Genomic DNA, 19,682 nt, shown 5'->3' on the forward strand with positions numbered 1-19,682 from the left:
TAATACATTTTATTTATAATTAGTGCTGGGTGGTGTACCGGTTCATACCGAAAACCAGTGTATATTTTTGTTACAATTTTAATTTTTTATATACCGCCATACCAATGTTTTTAATTACAACGTTCAGAACGAACGTTACGCTGCGCCGCCGACACTGTTTCAGATGGACCCTTTACAATGTTGCACTTCTAAGCAGCGACGGTGAGGTAAGGGTAAGTAAATCAAACAGCAGTGCTCTGGTGTTACTTTACAGGGAAGGTGGATGCTGCAGAGCTATGGTGTTATGTATTTTCCTGTCAAATGTTGAGAGCGCACTATTGTAGTGCGAAAGTACATTAATATAATGCGTGAGCACGAATCTCTGCTCGCGTGTGGAATATCGCGTGCGAGTACACGCTCTCAGATACATGCTGCTCTTGTAAGAATAGGTCTATTTTCTCTGGGCTCGCTCAGAGAATCCTGCACTTAAAACGTGTTCAGTGCAATCTCTCCTCTTCCCCAACTAACAATATTAGGTTATAAGAACGTTTTTTTCATAACGTTCCCATTAAGTTATAAAACTGTTATTTCTGAATGTTCTAGGAATATTCAAACCGTCCAGTTATTTTAGACGTTGTATTAACGTTCTTGCTTTGTTATAATAATGTTATTAGAATGTTAAGAAATAACAATTTTAGGTTATACTGGGCGCTATTCTATTCTACAATATTAACTAATGACAATAAAATAGAACATCCCATAAGTATATTTATTGCAGTAACTCCTTTCTCAACCAGTAAGAAAAAGCTTTGAACACCTGATTATGCATGAAAAAAACAAACATCATAGACCGGAAAACGTGATCTCAATGTTTGGTCAAAACACCCAGCACTATTTATAATGCGCTTTTCTAAAACCCAAAGCGCTACAAACAATAAAACAAGTAAAATACAGGAGTACAGGAGTAATATAAGTTAATAATTACAGTCTATATAAGCAATTTAAAAAAGATGTGTTTTTAACAACTTTTTGAAACTGGCTAATGTAGGAGCATCTCTAAAAGTAAGAGGAAGTGCATTCCCAGCCCATTCTCACCCCCAAGGCGTCACTTAACTGACGCCTTGGGAAGCATTTGGACATGCTACAATATCTGACGCTTTAGGCGCCCTTTAGCGTCAGTTAGATGACGCCCTAGGATCGCGTGTACCCTACCCCCACCCCACACCTAAACCTAACCGCGTCCTCTAACTGACGCTTTCTCTTAGCGTCAGTTAGATGACGCCGTAGGATCGCGTCATGTAAGTGACGGTAAAGGGCGCCTAAAACGTTAAATATTGAATTATGGTCAAAGGTGACGCCTTGGGGTGAGAATGTGTTGGCATTCCATAACCTGGGTGCCGCGACAGAAAAGGCTCTCTCCCCAATCGATTTTAATCTACAGGGAGCTGCTGAAGAGTAAGAGAATCCGAAGACCGAAGACCGAAGGGAACGAAAAGGCACGTTTTAAAAGCAATATGTGACTGGACAGTGTAGATTGCAGAATGTATCATTATCGACATTTTATAGTGATAACACTCATGAATGAGACAATAAAATTAAATAAAAACTCATAAATGAGACAAAGAGAGAGAAGTGCCTGAAAGAAACCTGCTGAAACATGCACAGAAAGCCACGTCTCACAGCATGTGATCACAAATTCAGTTCTCTTTCACGTCTTATTGCATTTGTATGTTCTACAACACATACAATTATGCCAAAATGTCGATTGTGTAGAATATTCATGTAAACAGTTAATAAACCTATTACACCTGAAACAATTATTTGTTGTATTGTATTTGTCCTATTGATTTAATTTACAAAAAAAACCCCAAAAAACAAAAAACAAAACACCAATAAGTAGCCAACATCATCTGATCAGAATTTCTAAAACGTTTTGTGCTTTTCCACTTTTGACCACTTCCAGAGGTAGTCAAAAACAAATTTGACAGGATTTCTTTAGTGGTGTAAACGCTCATGTGGTTTAACGCATTCAAAGTAGGACTGCAACAGCTTCGATCAAACCAGTAATAATCGATAATGAAAATCATCTACAACAAATTTCATTATTGATTGGTCGCGTCTCCGCACCATGCATTGAAAACTCCGGCCAGTCGCGTATAATTGGTCCGTGTACTTTTTCGTTCATTCATTATTCAATTTTGGAATGAAAGATGAAATTTAAAAAACTGTGTAACTTGTTTTTTTTGTTTAAAAGAAAAAAATCAGAAATGGCTGCATTTTGTTTTCCAAATGGTTTGTTGTCATCAAAAAGAGTGCGACTTGGTTTTTTGTTTAAAATAAAAAAATCAGAAATGGCTGTATTTTGTTTTTACAGATTTAAAAATGATCGGAAATGTCGTCAAATTTTCTAAAACTATTATTTGATGACAACAATACATTTGGAAAACACAATACAGTTGGAAAACACAATACAATTCTGATTTTTTCTTTTAAACAAAAAAACAAGTTGCACCCTTTTTTAAATTTCATCTTTCATTCCGAAATAGAATAATGAATGAACGAAAAAGTACACGGACCCTAATTACAGCACGGATAATGCATTTCTATATACAAAATACATCTAAAAATAGTGGAGGAAAAACAGTGAGCTACTGCTGGAAAGGTATGTGATCCAAGTTACCAAAAACATGAGAATTCCCTTCATTTCAGCTTCAAACTAAGGCATTAGCATAATGTTTAACATGGCTTTCCCAGTCAGGTGAAAGACAAACAGACAGGACACATGAGGAAGACAATTTAGCGCAAAAATATTAATTTAGCTGACATATCTGCTGTTGACGTTTAAAAGTCAATATGTAATTCAAGTATTTTATGAGAGTGGCAACTGTAAAGATAACAGTGTGTAATTGAATATAAAAGTATATACATTTCTTTCATTTACAGGATAAAGAAATTACATTAACAGTTGTCCAGAGTGAATGTGTGTTCATGCAAAACATTCCTCTTATCTGTTAACACTGAGTTTGTGTTTTTATTTTTTTTTATCATCATCTTCACTTTCAATGTAGCTACTGAAGGTGATTTAAACTGTCCTTTCCCTTTATAGCACTTTTGCACATAGCATAGATACAAATACACTCACTATAAATGTTTTCATAAAATTCAGTTGGCACGTTTGTTTGAAGCATTAGGCAAGATGTGGAATAGTGTGTTTTGTCACCAAAAGAAAAGAAAAGTCTTTTTATCAGATTAATCGACTAAATGAAGAAATAGTCAACCAACTAATCGATTATCAAAATAATCATTAGTTGCAGTCCAACTTCGAATAGCCACAAAAGACCGCCAGCTCTCTGCCTACTGACCTAACATGTAAACATCATGGGAAGCGTGCTAGCCAGACAGGATTTTAACTTTGCCGAACTAAAGACTCAAGTTCGGTTTGAAGATGATATAGTTACCAAGCACAATGTTCTCTTACCATTCCTGATTTCTAACACGCACTCAAAGCGTTTGGAGTGGTCTTGCGGATATCGAAACGAAAGTTGCTGCCTTCCATATGTTTTCTGTCATCTCCTTTTGTAAAATGTAAAATGTGCAAGCTTGTTTCATCCATTAGATCAAAAAAAAAACTCTTCCCTCGAACAATTCAGGTGGCTGTACTGTATATAATTCAAGTGGTTTTTTTTTCCCTTCTTACAGATATTGTTTGTAACTTTACAGAGTTTTAAATACAATTTAAAAGTAAAATATATTATTTTCTGTAAAAGATTAAAACAAAATGTACAGTGTAGATGTTAGGATCAAATGCTGAATGAGAGATCTGGAATCATGGCTGCTGGCAGTGGGGTTCACAAATACATAGAGAAGCAATGGCTCTAATCAGAAACACCTTTAATGACTTCTCCACTATATTACCGGAGAAGCAGACTCATCTTGAGCTCGTTCCACGCCGGGTGAGTCCACTTATTGCACATTATCGCTGCATTCATCAAACGATAGTGTCATTAGCCCTGTTCTCCAGACTGGAGTTTGAATCACTTTAATTTAGCATGAGAGAAGGTGATTGTAATAGCTTGGGCTTTTAGGAGTCCTACTCACTGAGGCTCAAATACCTCTCAGACAAACTGACAGGATGGCGGAGCTGATGACTTCAAATTGAGAAAATTGTATTAAAATGACTCAAAGGAAGCAAAGGAAGCAAAGTTCAAAGGAAGCAATAAATGGGGTTTGTTGGCAACCCAGGTGCGAAACGCAAAGTTTGGCAGAGTCTTATCCAGGAACCCGTGCAATCCATATGATCCAGCAAACAAACAGGTTGGCATAGTAAATCTTCATTCCAGCAAAACAAAAGATTCATTAGCAGGCTAAACATAGGAACAAATCAGTTTCATTTTCATCCATCCTTTTCTCACCCAGGAACCAAACTCCTTCTGTGTTATGTGAGAATGTTTGCCTATATGCTCCCAAATCCACCACAGCTGTCGGACAAGACCTCAGGGATCTTCCCAGTCTCTGACATCAGCGCTATTGCCAAAAGTTCTGCTGTGAGCAGAAATTACGTGTCGAGTCGTCTGAAACAACTCTGTGCCACTTGATAAGGAAACAGGAGTCTGACCACTAGGGCACAGCTGCTGGTAAAGTGAGCGCTGTGTGTCTGGGGTATAAGGGTCAGACGGCGTCTGTGTAAAAGATAAGACCCATCACTAGGGCTCCCTACAGACGACTGACCCTGACCGCTCTAGGCTCTTAAAAATGAGTGATGGGCATGGATGTGTCCTCTACGAGGAAAACTACAGCAACTTTGACCCGATCGCCACTAAACTTTCAACGCACTATGTATGGCACAATTTTAAAATTGAGCAAGAAAGACCCTTTATCCTTCTGATGACATCATAGTGTCACATGCCTGTCCTGTCTTGTGTTGCACATGGGTGTTTGTCATGTTGTGCCATGTGCTGTTGTGATTGTTGATCCCTCCCCCTCGTTACCTGATTAGTGTTTGAGTTGTTCCACCTGTCCCCTCTTGATTTGTTCCCTTTTTAAGTCTCCTCTTCTATGCAGTCTTTGTCGGTTCGTTGTCATACGTCATCCCAGTTCCTTGTTGATGTGCTTATGGTCAGAGTCTATGTTGGTTACGTGTTCATTTATTGTGTTTTCCCCCTTGTGGGTTTTTGATTTGTGTTTGTTTTGTTTTTGTTAATAAATCCTCCTTGTTTTTGCACTTGAGTTCTCCCTTCCTGTTTGTACCGTGACAGAACGAACCGACCCTTTGAGAACTCAGCAGCATGGAGGGTTTTGGCTGGAGGAATATGGAGGACACTTATATGGACGACGATGACTTGGATTGCCCGGATTACATCATTTCCACATTTGGATCTACCCAATTTTCTCCTTCCAGCTGTGACGGAAGGACTCTGCCCTGTAAGGAGTCTGGAAGAATGAACATTTTCCAGGCTCTCGCTTTGATGGCTCATCAAAGGGAGGAGTCGGAGCACTTGGCCAGGGTTTCTGAGACCCGAGGAGGTCACAGGAGAGATTTTCGGGGGACCCGCCAGGTAATTTTTCATGGGACCCGGGGAGGTTGTAAAGGAGGAGGAGGTGGTCGAGAGGAGGGTCAACATCACCCTCCATCCTGGCCCCCCTTCGATCCTGGACCGGTGGAGGGCAGTTTTGGACCAGCTTCTCGCCGTCATGGACGGAGAAGGAGGAAATGCCCGCCTGCCCAGCGAGAGACTGCCCGCGTCCCGTCTGCCCAGCGAGAGACTGTTCACGTCCCGTCTGCCCAGCGAGAGACTGTTCACGTCCCGTCTGCCCAGCGAGAGACTGTTCACGTCCCGTCTGCCCAGAGAGAGACTGTTCACGTCCCGTCTGTCCAGCGAGAGACTGTTCACGTCCCGTCTGTCCAGCGAGAGACTGTTCACGTCCCGTCTGCCCGACGAAAGACTGATCAGGTCCCGTCTGTATCCCTGAGCTGGGACTATCTGGAGCATCTGATTGAGACGTTGGAGAGACCTATGCCTGAGCCGGTGCCTGTCCCTGAGCCGGTGCCTGTCCCTGAGCCGGTGCCTGTCCCTGAGCCGGTGCTTGTCCCTGAGCCGGAGCCCGTCCCTGAGCCCGTCCCTGAGCCCGTTCCTGAGCCCGTCCCTGAGCCCGTCCCTGAGCCGGTGCCGGTCCCTGAGCCGGTGCCTGTCCATGAGCCGGTGCCTGTCCCTGAGCCGGTCCCTGAGCCGGTGCCTGTCCCTGAGCCGGTGCCGGTTCCTGAGCCGGAGCTCATGTCGGTTCCGGACCAAGTGTTTGTGTCTGTGTTTGTGTCTGTCTTTGTGACTGTTTCCGTTCTAGTGTCTGTTCCCGAGCCGGTGTCTGTTCCCGAGCCGGTGTCTGTTCCCGAGCCGGTGTCTGTTCCCGAGCCGGTGTCTGTTCCTGAGAGGGCTTCACCGCCCTGGCCGCCCGAGGGGTCTGCACCGCCCTGGCCACCCAAGAGATCTGCTCAGCCCTGGCCGCCCGAGGGGTCTTCACCGCCCTGGCCGCCCGAGGGGTCTTCACCGCCCTGGCCACCCGAGGGGTCTTCACCGCCCTGGCCACCCGAGGGGTCTTCACCGCCCTGGCCGCCCGAGGGGTCTTCACCACCCTGGCCGCCCGAGAGGTCTTCACCACCCTGGCCGCCCGAAAGATCTGCTCCGCCCTGGCCGCCCGAGGGGTCTTCACCGCCCTGGCCGCCCGAGGGGTCTTCACCGCCCTGGCCACCCGAGGGGTCTTCTCCGCCCTGGCCGCCCAAGGGATCTTCTCTGCCCTGGCCGCCCGAGGGGTCTTCACCGCCCTGGCCGCCCGAGGGGTCTTCACCACCCTGGCCGCCCGAGAGGTCTTCACCACCCTGGCCACCCGAGAGGTCTTCACCGCCCTGGCCACCCGAAAGATCTGCTCCGCCCTGGCCGCCCGAGGGGTCTTCACCGCCCTGGCCGCCCGAGGGGTCTTCACCGCCCTGGCCACCCGATGGACTCTGTGTTTCTCCCTCACCGCCCTATAGACTCTCTGTTTCGCCCTGGCCGCCCGATGTCCCTCCCGTCCCTCCCTGGTCTATCCCTTTAGTCCCTCCGATCAGTCCCTTCCATTCCGCCCTGATGTTTCCTTCCTGCCCCGCCCTAGCCTGATGGAGCGTCTGGTAGCCGCTCTGTAGGGAGGGGGTTATGTCACATGCCTGTCCTGTCTTGTGTTGCACATGGGTGTTTGTCATGTTGTGCCATGTGCTGTTGTTGATCCCTCCCCCTCGTTACCTGATTAGTGTTTGAGTTGTTCCACCTGTCCCCTCTTGATTTGTTCCCTTTTTAAGTCTCCTCTTCTATGCAGTCTTTGTCGGTTCGTTGTCATACGTCATCCCAGTTCCTTGTTGATGTGCTTATGGTCAGAGTCTATGTTGGTTACGTGTTCATTTATTGTGTTTTCCCCCTTGTGGGTTTTTGATTTGTGTTTGTTTTGTTTTTGTTAATAAATCCTCCTTGTTTTTGCACTTGAGTTCTCCCTTCCTGTTTGTACCGTGACACATAGAAACAAGTAGACAAATGTGCACCTCTGTACAGACAGAATATATCCATCGTCATAACAATCACTGGGTGGGACTGTCCCTGTCCTCTCTGTTTATTAGTTTGTTTGTATGTTTGAGTATGCGTTTGTGTGTGCTGGCTTAGCTGTACTTGTGAGCAGTGGTGTGCACAGAGCTCATCAGGGGCAGGGGCAGAGGGACCAAAAAGGGCACTATTTTTTTTTTTATTCTTTCTTTCCTTGGACAAAAAATAAATAAATATGTTGATGCAATTAGAATGCATAACAGATCAAATGAAAATAGGGAAATGATGATAATATTACTAAATATTATTTACCAAACAAAACAGTGAGAATCAAGAAGGTAATTATGGAAAATTAATTTTTAGTTTTGTTGATGTTGCAAATTTAATATTTATTATATGAATAAAAGTGTTCGCTATCATCAATCAGTAACACTTTACAATAAGGTTTCATTAGTTAAATTAGTTCACATTTAAAGAGGGGGGGTTGATTGCAATTTCACTTTTTTCATTTTAAATAGTGTGTAATGTTACTGTTGGTGCATGAACAGTATCTGCAAAGTTGCAGCGCTGAAAGTTTAGTGTGAGCAGATTAAGCAATTTAGCTCTCTGTGCTGCGCATTTTACGGAAGACAGCTTCCAGAATCTCCATGATTTCAACACCGGATTCAACAAGAAACTGTTAGTAAAACATGAAGCAGTTCCAACTTTAAAACCAAAGGTAGCAGTTGTTGGGCCACAACCTGTAAGTAGGCTAAGACTTAATCATTTTAAATGTATTTGCATGTATGTTTATGTTTAAATGTATCCAAGCATAGCCTTGTGTTTTATTTTTTTAATTTTTTTCAAATGCCAGCACTGGCTTTATAGCCACTAGGCTACTAGTTATGCTATTTTGTGTCTACGACAAACGCATACAAACATTATGGACCTGAATTTTGCTTAAGTACTAATGTTTTAAACGTATTTTTCATGTATATGTGCTTTATGACGTTATTTTCGATTTGATCAAGAACGTAAACTAATGCCAACGCTGTTTGAGTATAACATTAGTAGCCAGTCAGTTGCTATTGTTGCCATTCAGATGCTATTGTGCTAAACAAACGTGTATAAATGTATAAACGTGTATGAAAGTATTTAAAAAATGTAGCAAATTATCATTCAGAAACGTTTAGTAAGAGCCATGTGTGGTGAAGTTCCGCTTGACTCTCTTCAACGCCGCTGTTCAACACCATTATTTACATCTGGACCGGAGCGCAGGCACGTTTCGCCCGTAAAGGTAATGGGCGTTAATCTTCCGGACAACGTGAGCGACAGTTTAGCCAATCACCACACACCAGCCCAAACTAACCAATCTGAGCCCACTGCCTGTTTCTGAGGGAGTGGTTTCATAGAATCAGGAAGTCAACCGCTAGTTCAGGGGACAGAGGAGAGCGCGGCTTACAAAAAAAGGTGAAGTTTATGAAAAATAAGACTTTTTAAAAAAGAAACACCACAAATACATGTTATATTGCAACCCATAAACAGAATCATGCAAAGACAAAAAGCAGTAACCCCCCCCCCCCTTTAACTAATAATGAGCTGCACTTCTACAGCATTTATTAATCTTAGTTAATATTAATTTCAGCATTAAAATCAAAATTTGTATTTGTTATCATTAGGTAATGCACTGACTGTGACATAAGATGAAAAAAACAATTAGCCTAACAGTTGTATTAACTAAGATTAACAAATACAGTGACAAGCGTGTTCATGGTTCATACATGAATAGTGAACACATTAACCTTATTGTAAAGCGTATCTATGAAATCAAAGATATAAATTTCTTACAATTTAGAGTTGGGCATGGACTTAAGATTTCATTTAACTTGATGTATTTTCCCAAGCTAATAACACTTGCTATGGCCTTGGATAAAAACGAATGACATTGTCACTCAGAATGCGTCTGAAATCGAGTTATACTTTTATTATAGTTAAAGGTTCTCTAAGCGATGTGGGGCCAAACATTTTTTTTGTCACATACATCAAACGTCTCCTCACTATCGGCTAGCTGCCTGTCCCCTAAACACACTGTAAAAAAACGCGGTCTCTGTAGACACCACAGGCTCCGAAAACGGCAACAAAAACAATCATGTCTTACCCGGACCACGAAACCTAACAAACAGTGTTCCAGCCAATCACTGGCCAGAAGTATTTGAGGGTGGGTCTGGGCGGTTAGTGCGCGTGCACATGAAGGGTGTGTGTGTGTGAAGGTGAGCGAAGCATCAGAGGGAAGTTTGAAAAATGGCCAAAGACACGACCAAAGAGACGTCGTTCTGAAGAACAAATTAAAAAGAAGAAGTCGGATAAAGAACGTGCGAAGTTCCAAATTTACATCGGTAGCAAAGCTTTTGAACGATGGCGAGAACTCCGGCGGCAGAAGGGCTTCCAGTCCGACATTCAGGTTGCTCTGTTTTTGCTTGACAGGTGGGTAACGTTAAATTGTTTTTTTCTTCTAAATTGACGCTTATGTTCGCCAAACACACACAAGGATATAATTTGCTAGAAATGCACGTTCACAATTACTTCAAGAAGCACGGAAGGGAGGGGGAGGAGATGAGATGTGGAGGAGGGAGGGTCTAGCTAGCCTCCGATTTGTTTGAAATTATTCCGAACGTCAACACCCAGGATCGCTCAGAGAACCTTTAAGTATAACTTGCATGTTGCCATTGCATGCAAGGGTGTGTACAGTAAGTGTATTGCTATTTATTAAAATCTATCTATAAATTACAGGAACGTCTGTCTGTCTGTGTGTCTGTTTATCGCATATCTCTCGAACCATTAGTCCGATGCATCACAAACTTCACATTTGTCTTGCTACGGGCACGAGTAAGTGCAGTGCCGAGTTTGACGTTGTTTGGATTAGAAATGCAAAAGATATCGCTAAATTTATTGCTAAAAGAAGCACACATTGGCTTTTGCCGCTCTTGCCGCTGGCCACTCCCCCTCTCACACACTGAGCACAGCGCAGGACCAGAGACAGAGGGATGAAGAAAGCAGGTTTGCTCCCTGAATCGTTGCGCTTATTCATTTGAGCACTCTCTCTCTCTTTCTCTCTTTTTATTTTTGCACCTTAAAATTATAACAAAAAAAGGACAATGATAATAATAAATAAATAAATAAATAAGATAAATATCATAAATTTAATGATGTGCAGGAAGAGGCAAAAAAAACCCAACTGGGCTTATTTAATGCCTTCACCCAGAGACAAAATAACAATTAAAAAAAAAAAAAAAAAAAAAAAATCAATTGCTAAAAACACACAGGCATTATTAGCGCAGGACCACAGACAGAGGGATGAAGAAAGCAGATTTGCTCCCTGAATCGTTGCGCTTATTCATTTGAGCACTCAAACACACCAAACCAACAATTACAGGCATTATTTTGCACTATTTATAGCAATAATTATTATTGTATACAATTATCAGAAAAGGGCACAATACATTTTGAGGCAAAAAGGGCAGGGGCTTGTGTGTTATTTCTTTGTTTCTTTATTTTACCTCGACTTATGTTTGTTATTGTTATTGTTATGGTTATTGTTATATTTGTTAAAGTAAATAAAGCATTTTTCATTCATTGAACGCTGGTGTTTGAGCCCTTGTTTATGTTGCAGCTCGAAATACATAAAAATTACACATAAAATTGGGATTTATACCAAATGAGTGAGAATAGTGTAAGCAAATGAAAGGTAACGTGAATTTCTGCCTTAAAAACTTTTTCTATGAATGTCATGGAATGCCTTTCAACTACACACATCGATATCTGTAGTGGCCTCGATCATTTCCTCCATACGCATATACATGTTTCAGTGTTTCAGACTCATTGATTTGCTCTCCAACAAATGCACTCGAGCACAATAATCATAAACAGTAATGAAGAGCTTATCAGACTCATAAAAACTGACATTTGCAAAATGTCAAGATTTAATCTATACTATTGAGTGTAGTGCTCACTTTATACACCATTACCCAGCATTCAACACATGGATGACAAACGTCACACAGAGTAAAGTTTACATTACAAGAATAAAAAGCATTTCTCTGTCTGGTTATCAATGCACATATGATCGGAAGTGCAAGTCAAGTGTCCATCATGAAGGGACGCTGACAATTAGTAGGTAACTGTAGGTACTCACTTCTCCTTAAGGAAGTCCATGACCTGTCTAAAGTCGGCACAGCAGTACTCTCTCTTCATGTCCATCAGGACGCTGTCAGATGCTGATTGGACAGGCACATGGAGGAAGGCGTAGACTCGCGGGTTGTTAAGGATTTTGGCCATTTCCTGTTGGACGGAAAAAGGAAGATGAGCTACAACACCAACATAATGTGATGGGAAAAAAAGAAAGCTTTGATTTCCAACAGTGTGTATAGACATAGAAACCCTGTAACATGACAACACCATCAGCAAAGCTAAACTACTCATGAAATAACACATACACAACAAATGTGGCAATAATGTGTTTGTGTTCAGATGAGATGTCTGTACTGTGTCTTTCACATCAGAGGTTTAGAGTAACACAATCTAACCACATCACTACAGCTGCTCATGGTTTTTGATCAGATTCACAAACTTTCAAGGATTTCAAGGACCTTTGGGAACCCTGTAAAAAGCAATGTTTCTAGAGCAGCAAAAAGAGCATATTGAAACAATTTCTGGAGGACCATGTGACACATTGCACCTCTGGCTTTTAGCTTGCTTAGTTGGGGACATTTAATATCTAACAATATTATTGATCTGCCAGCACTGACACCATTATATGATAACTGAACTGAGCTGGACAATGACATCACATCACATCATATATATATATATATATATATATATTAACTAAATAACTTTTTTTTTCCTTGCCTCTGAATCTGTTGTACAACAGAAACAAACTGTTATCACTGTAAAGCTGCTTTGAAACTGTCACGATTTAGTCTCGTCTCTGTCATGTTTCGGTTTGTTCATGTCATGTTTCATGTCTGCCATGTGATTACCTGTTTGTCATGTGATCCTGCCAAGTGTCTTGTCATTGGTTAATTGTCTGTTCATTGTTCACAGGCGTCCCTTGTCTTGTCATTAGTCTGTGTTTTTAAAACCTCATGTTTGCCATGTGTCTCTGTCAAGTATTGTTTCCTGTAACCACTGGTTGTGTAAGTTTATGTCCACGTTTTCATGCCATGCCATGTCATGCTTTGGTTTATGTTTTGATCTTGTTACCTGTTATTTTGAATAAACTGCACTTGGGTTCTCATCTATACTTGCCTCCAGTGGATCCTTTACAGAATACTTGACCTGCAACTATGAACCCAGCAGTTGCCCTACTGTGCCTACGTCAAGGTAACAGAACTATTGAGAACTATGTTTTTGAATTTCTGGAAATCTCCAACCAAGTGGACTTTAATGATGAGGCGTTAAAGGACATTTTCCGTCATGTATTAAATGAACCATTGTGTTATAAACTGCCTGGGGGAAAATTCATTTTTCCCTATAGGAAAGTATATAAAGACTGGAGTAAATGATACTGAAAATTCAGCTTTGCATCACAGGAATAAATAACATTTTAAAATATATTATGATAGAAAACAGTTCTGAATGGTAGTGCAAATCATTTGAACGCGGCCCATCCAATCATGATCTTAATGCATTATACTGTATAGTGTCCTTCATATTATTAAGCATATGTCATTTTTGCTTGTATGATTAAATTAAATATCTTCATTTAAAAACATTAAAAAAATCTTACTGATCTAAAACTTTTGACCGGACGGTAGTGTATATATATATATATATAACCTCTTGAATGTGATCAGCAGGAAGATGGTTGCTCGCCACCTATTAAATAAAGCCAAGCTGCTTGAATTGTTTCGCCAAGAGTGCCATAGTCGTTCAACAGCCATGTGACAAACTTATAAGGAGCATATCAAGACGCATGAAAGCTGTGACACATGTATGTATGTGTGAACTTTTGATAATTTCCAAGATTTTAAATTACCTATCACAATCAATCAATCAATCAAAAAACCTGTCTCAATCAAGAAACAAAACAAAAACCTAGAGGATATGAACCATTGATTATGGCTTATCTCAATTAAACCTCATTCACCAGCGGTGGTGGTGAAAGCTACCCAAAACACCCCACCCCACCCCCCAGCTGATGAGTCTCATCTGGTTCTCTTGTGCATCTCTGCGTGGGCTTCTACATCACATAATCAGAATTAAAATAATTAATTAGTTTAAAGAATAGTGACTGATTAGCAGTGAAGATAATTTGGGCCCGTGTCACATGATCGACAAAGACATGCATGAAGACTGTCAGACGAAGACACAAAAGACTGCATGAAGGAGCCAGTCAAACTGAACGCCATAGGGCACCTACAAATGACTGATGTGATGACTGAATGAATGATATATATATATATATATATATATATATATATATAAAATAAAAATTAAAAAACAAAGGGGAGGAAAGAGGTCTTTAACCTGACTTAAGAGTACAAGTTCCTCATGTCAGCTATGATCACTGAATAAGTGATGCTTTTTCGTTCATTCACAACGCAGTAAGTCACTTTTCATTCTTTTTACCCTTTTTGCTCCTCTCTGGTGGAATGATCTGTAAACCTCCACCAAACTGTTGAGACCATCACATCTTTACATAAACAACCGAAGACACACCTCTTCTGCAATCACTTAAACCAGACCACAAAGCAGAACAAAATTATCCCCTATCCTCTCTGCATTTCTCCTCTTCTCTACATTCTGGACTCTTCTGAACTCTATTGGAGTTAGACAACATGTGTCAGGACCAACTCCTTGTCATAATCATACTCTAGATCTAATATTCTATAGTCCAGCACTTTAGACACAGTTGCTCCTTTGTGCTTAAAGAAGATTAAAGAAAATAGTCCAACAACGAGCACACTCAGGCCCTTAAGAGAAATGGAGCACAACAGGAAGAAAACAAAGTTTTTTCACATTTCATGGAAAGAGAGCACAACTGCATTCAGGCATTAAAAGCTGCTAGATCTCCATATTTTTCAACAATATTAGAAGAAAATAAACACAACCCTAGGTATTTTTTTTTAAACAGTGACTAAATTAACGAAAAATAAATCTTCAGGCCCAGACGTTTCCAAGCAGCACAGCAGTAATGACTATGAACTTCTTTACTTACAAGATTGATAATATCAGGGCGAAAATTATAACTATGCAACCGCCAACTACAGTACTGCATCAGGCAGTGTATTGTCTCCTTGAGGAAAAATTTGATTCATTCATTGCTATAGGAGAAAAAGAATTCTAAACTTGTTAAATCATCTAAATAGACAAGATGTATGTAGACCCTATACTGACTAAGCTACTGAAAGAGATGCTTCCAGAGGTCATAGATCCTCTTATCAATATCATTAATTCATCTTTGTCATTAAAATACGTACCAAAAACTTTTAAGCTGGCTATGATAAAAAAAAAAAAAAAAATAATAATAAATAAATAAATAAATAAATAAATAATAATAATAATTAAAAAAAAAAAAAAACGCTTGTTAAAAAAACGAAACTTGATCCTACAGAATTAGTAAATTACAGGCCGAATTTGGAATATATCTTTTCTGCCAGAGATACTGGAAAATGCATTATCTTCACAATTGTGTTCCTTTTTAGAGAGAAATGGTATCTGCGAGGATTTTCAGTCAGGTTTTAGACCCAATCGTGGTCGTATCTCTCTATTATTGTTACTGCATTTGATACCATCGACAACAAAAATATTTTAAATAGACACAAAAATTATGTTGGCATTAGTGGAATCCTGATTTAAACCATGCAATAGCATGGTTTAATCATATGCTACTAATTAATTATGAAAAAAAAAAAAAAACTTTCCTCAAGTAATAACCTACAATACTGTCTAACACTTGATGGCTGCTCTGACAAGTCTTCGTTGTCGGTTAGGAACCTGGGTGTGCTCTGATACCTATCTTTCATTTGAAAGTCACGTGTCTAGTATCAGTAGAAACACATTTTTTCATCTTGGAAATATATCTAAATTACCTCATATGCTCTCATTGACAAATGTGAAATAATTGGTTCATGCGTTCATGACATCAAGGCTAGATTATTGTAATGCTATTAGTGGTGGTTGATCCTATTCAGCACCAAAAAATTGGAACAGTCTTCCTAACATTGTCCAGGATGCAGACACTAAAAACACAACACTTTGACCTAGCATACACAACACATTTTAGACTTCTATAATACATTGTTAGGCTGCATAGATTAGGTCAGCCGGAACCGGGAACACTTCCCATAATTCTTGATGAACTCGTTACATAATAAGAAGGATGGAGTCAACACAAATATTAGTCTCTCTGGTTTTACCACAGGTTTACCACAGTCCGCCGGATCCAGGCCGTATCTAGATCAATGAAGGACCTGCAACTGGACATGACAACGATGCAGTCCTGAAGTTTGAACTAGTCCACCCTGTAAAGGCCTCCTTCCCTTCCCTTTATCTATGTACAGATACAATGTTGTCGGTATAATTACGGTTCACGTAGCTACGCGGAAGCGCTAAATAATTCTGCATTATATTTTTTAAAGCCAGACAAGTAGTTTGTTGAGGCTTGGTTTGTAAATGACTACATGCCTGCGTACGTACATATTCAAATGCGCATACCGACTGTGGCCATTGAATGTGACACATATTCAAAGGCTACATTAGTGTTGTTCTGGTTATTCTGAACAGAGTGGTCATTCATCTCCCATTGGTCAACACATGATATTGTTGAGATCCCACAACAGTCCCTATAATTCATTCTCTCAAACATGGAAGATAGTATTATGCAGATTGCTGAGGGAGTGTTGAATATTAAATATGAGGATGTGGTTGTTAGCTTACAGGCAACACACAGGCAAGCATACAGCTTTAATTTCAGAGTTGATATACAGATCACTCTGGAGTATCAGATCTGAAACACACAAGCTTTAATTAACAAACATAATTATTCTACATTTCTGTATGTCCTGCACCTTGTTGCCTAAAGCATAATTTAATATGCATGCTATTTACTCAAGGAAAACACCTTTTTTTATGCAGTCATGCTAATATGTGCTCAGAGCTCATTACAGGCGGACAATAAGCCAAACACGCGTCTCGCTTGCTGAAGGAGGGGGGGGGGGGGGGTGGCTCTGGCAGATGGCACATGAGATCAGTGACAGCCGAGAATGATTTAAATGCCTGTGAGACGCGTTTATGACAGCACAGAGACCGGCTGTTGATGCAGTGGTCACACGCTCCACTAACACATCACAGCAGCCCTGTATTTAAACACTGAGTCCGCCTCTACTCCTCAACCTCAATCACAGGAGGCGGTCTGATCCAATCATTCCAGCTCTGTATTGTTTAAGGATGGCAAGACTACCGACAATGCTTACATGTTCAGTTAAAAATAAATAAAGAGTAGTTAGCAGTCCAGCATTGAGAATGGAGGAACTGAACACATCAACCTAACCAACCATGCTGTTTTCCTATAACAGGTTTGCTGAACACACAGGTTCGCTTTATTTTCAGATACAGTATACAGTATATGTGGCCAGCATTTATATGTTTCCCCCCTCCAAGATCTCTCTTTCATGAGAACACACAAGCTAAAGCATCAAATAGTGACAAACCAACCAGGTAGTGCAACCCCTAATATCTCCACCATATTATTTCATTAATCAACTATCTACATAATCAGATGCAAATACTTCTTTATATTTAATGAGGTCTAATCCTATCCAATAATCCAATGACAGCCAATGAAAACATACTGCACATTTCAAAACAGTCTAAAACCAATTCTGAACTTTGTAACTCACACAGATCAACATTTCAGGATACATTATATATTCTATTACTATATTATTATTGTTTTATTTGCCCTTTATTTAACCAGATAATTTTTTCTGAGATTAAAAATCTTTTGCAGAAGTGACCTGGCCAAGATGAACACCACATCATCACTTCATCAAAACAATTAAAAACATGTACAAATTGTTACTTCCTTTGACAACTCACTAAGCAACGATCTAAAAATATTAATTGACACCAGGGTCCAATCACTGGGTGCCACATATCGAAAAGCTTATTTTCCAAATTCAGTTTGGGCGAGTGGAACTGAGAGGGATACAAATCCTGTGAGCGCAGAGAATAAACTCCAACAGGGATGTGTTGGGTAAGAGGGCAAATATATGGAGGCAATAGTCCGAAAATTGATTTATAAATAAACAGGTACCAATTATATATACCAATAACAATTATACCCAAGCCCCTGACCTCTTTTAAACGTCTCTTGCTCAATGTTTTTGAAGACCAACCAACTCCATTGTACAGATCACAGTGATGAGTATTCTATTTAAAATTTAGTATAAACCTAAGTGCACAATGATACAATGTATCCAAAGAGCACAAAAAATAAAAACAAAATATCCCCATAATCAATGACTAGTATAAAAGTGGTCGAGACTAGTCTTCTTTTTGCCTTAAATGAAAAACAAAATTTATTTCCATAATAAAATCCCAGCTTTATTTCAATTTAGTCCTTAATTGATTAAGTTTTCAAAGACAAGGAATCATCAAATGTACAAATGATAAAAAGTAGAAGGCCCCAGAACAGACCCCTGAGGAACACCCCTCAAAATCTTTAAAGGTGCGGATGAATGACCTTCCATCCACACACACTGTGTCCTGTCCAATAAATAGCTTTTAAACCAAGAAATTGCATCATTTGACGATCAAGATAGTTTTAGTCTAGTTTTCAGTATACTGAAATCAAAAGTGTCGAAAGCCTTAGACAAATCAATAAAAACTGAAACACAATAATGGCCTTTATCAAGCGCCTCAATGATATCATTTAGAACCCTGGTAGCAGCTGTAGTTGTGCTGTGCTTTTTCCTAAACGCTGACTGATTATGTCATAAGATGACATGTTAATTCAAATATAAAACCAACTGCTCACTAATATAAGCGATTCAAAAACCTTAGACAGAATACAAAGTTTATAAATTGGCCTATAGTTATTCATAGGAGAAGGATCTTCTCATTTTAACAATGGATTATTATTATTATTATTATTATTATAACTACTAGTAGTACTAGTAGTCGTATTCTACTTGCAATAAGAATGGAACTCTGGGATGATATATATATATATATATATATATATATATATATATATATATATATATATATGAAGAGTTCAGATGCAAAAGCCTCTAAATGCCATTTGAAATTTTCTTCTTTAATGATGATTTTTATCAAACTTGTATATTTAAGTTCAGTAATTTCACTTAAATGGCAATGATAATTACCTATTAATTGTTATTTAAGTGTAATTACTGAACTTAAATATACAAGTTTGATAAAAATCATCATTAAAGAAGAAAATTTCAAATGGCATTTAGAGGCTTTTGCATCTGAACTCTTCATATATATATATATATATATATACAGTAATGTGACACCGAAATCCTGTATTCATGTAATATGCCAATTAATCTGTGGCTCTGACCAGATCTGCAAATCAGATTGCCCTGTCAGTAGAGTGTTGCCGCAACATCACACCATTCTCCTTCAGGGGTTTAGTATGAGCACGAGGGACACAGGAGCCGTTATCATGCTTTGATCAAATAAAAAACAAAGCAGTAGTACACAACACGCTAGCCAATTGGCCCAATGGTTCAAATATGCAGCAGATAAGACACTCTGGGGCTGTTAACACCTGGCCACTTCATGCATTTTCTCAGATCGGATAGCAATCGGATTACTTAAAATGATTCCATTTACACCTGGTCACATAAATGTGTTTTTGCAAAATTGATATAAATCCGATCTCCAATTCCCGCGCAATATACAGATTTAATGAAGTGCACGTCACCGAAAGCAACAGATATGAGCTGAATTTTATTGATCATCGGCTAATTTCAAAATCAGCAAAGACCGCAATAAGAGAGAGCGGCAACAGCCCTGGTAAGATAATTTTGTTTCTTTACTCTTAATGAAGATGGTAGTGTTAATCGTCTGAGTCTTACTTTCACTTTGATTTGCGATAGATTGCGACGCGTTGGCTTGATAGGCGTT

The 19,682-nt window shown here is 39.8% G+C and overlaps 1 protein-coding gene across 3 annotated transcripts in view; it reads right to left on the reverse strand.

The window, feature by feature from the left end:
• Positions 1 to 19,682, reverse strand: part of cdkal1 (CDKAL1 threonylcarbamoyladenosine tRNA methylthiotransferase) — a 541,736-nt gene that overhangs the window by 97,445 nt on the left and 424,609 nt on the right. For all 3 annotated transcript variants that reach the window (XM_089117457.1, XM_089117458.1, XM_089117459.1), the window contains one exon: positions 11,713 to 11,858. In XM_089117457.1, the coding sequence (XP_088973583.1) occupies positions 11,713 to 11,858 (146 nt within the window). The remainder of the gene's footprint in view (positions 1 to 11,712; positions 11,859 to 19,682) is intronic.

Source organism: Pimephales promelas, chromosome 12 (genome assembly GCF_988280905.1).
Source record: "Pimephales promelas chromosome 12, fPimPro1.hap1.1, whole genome shotgun sequence".
In the NCBI taxonomy this organism is placed as follows: domain Eukaryota; kingdom Metazoa; phylum Chordata; class Actinopteri; order Cypriniformes; family Leuciscidae; genus Pimephales; species Pimephales promelas.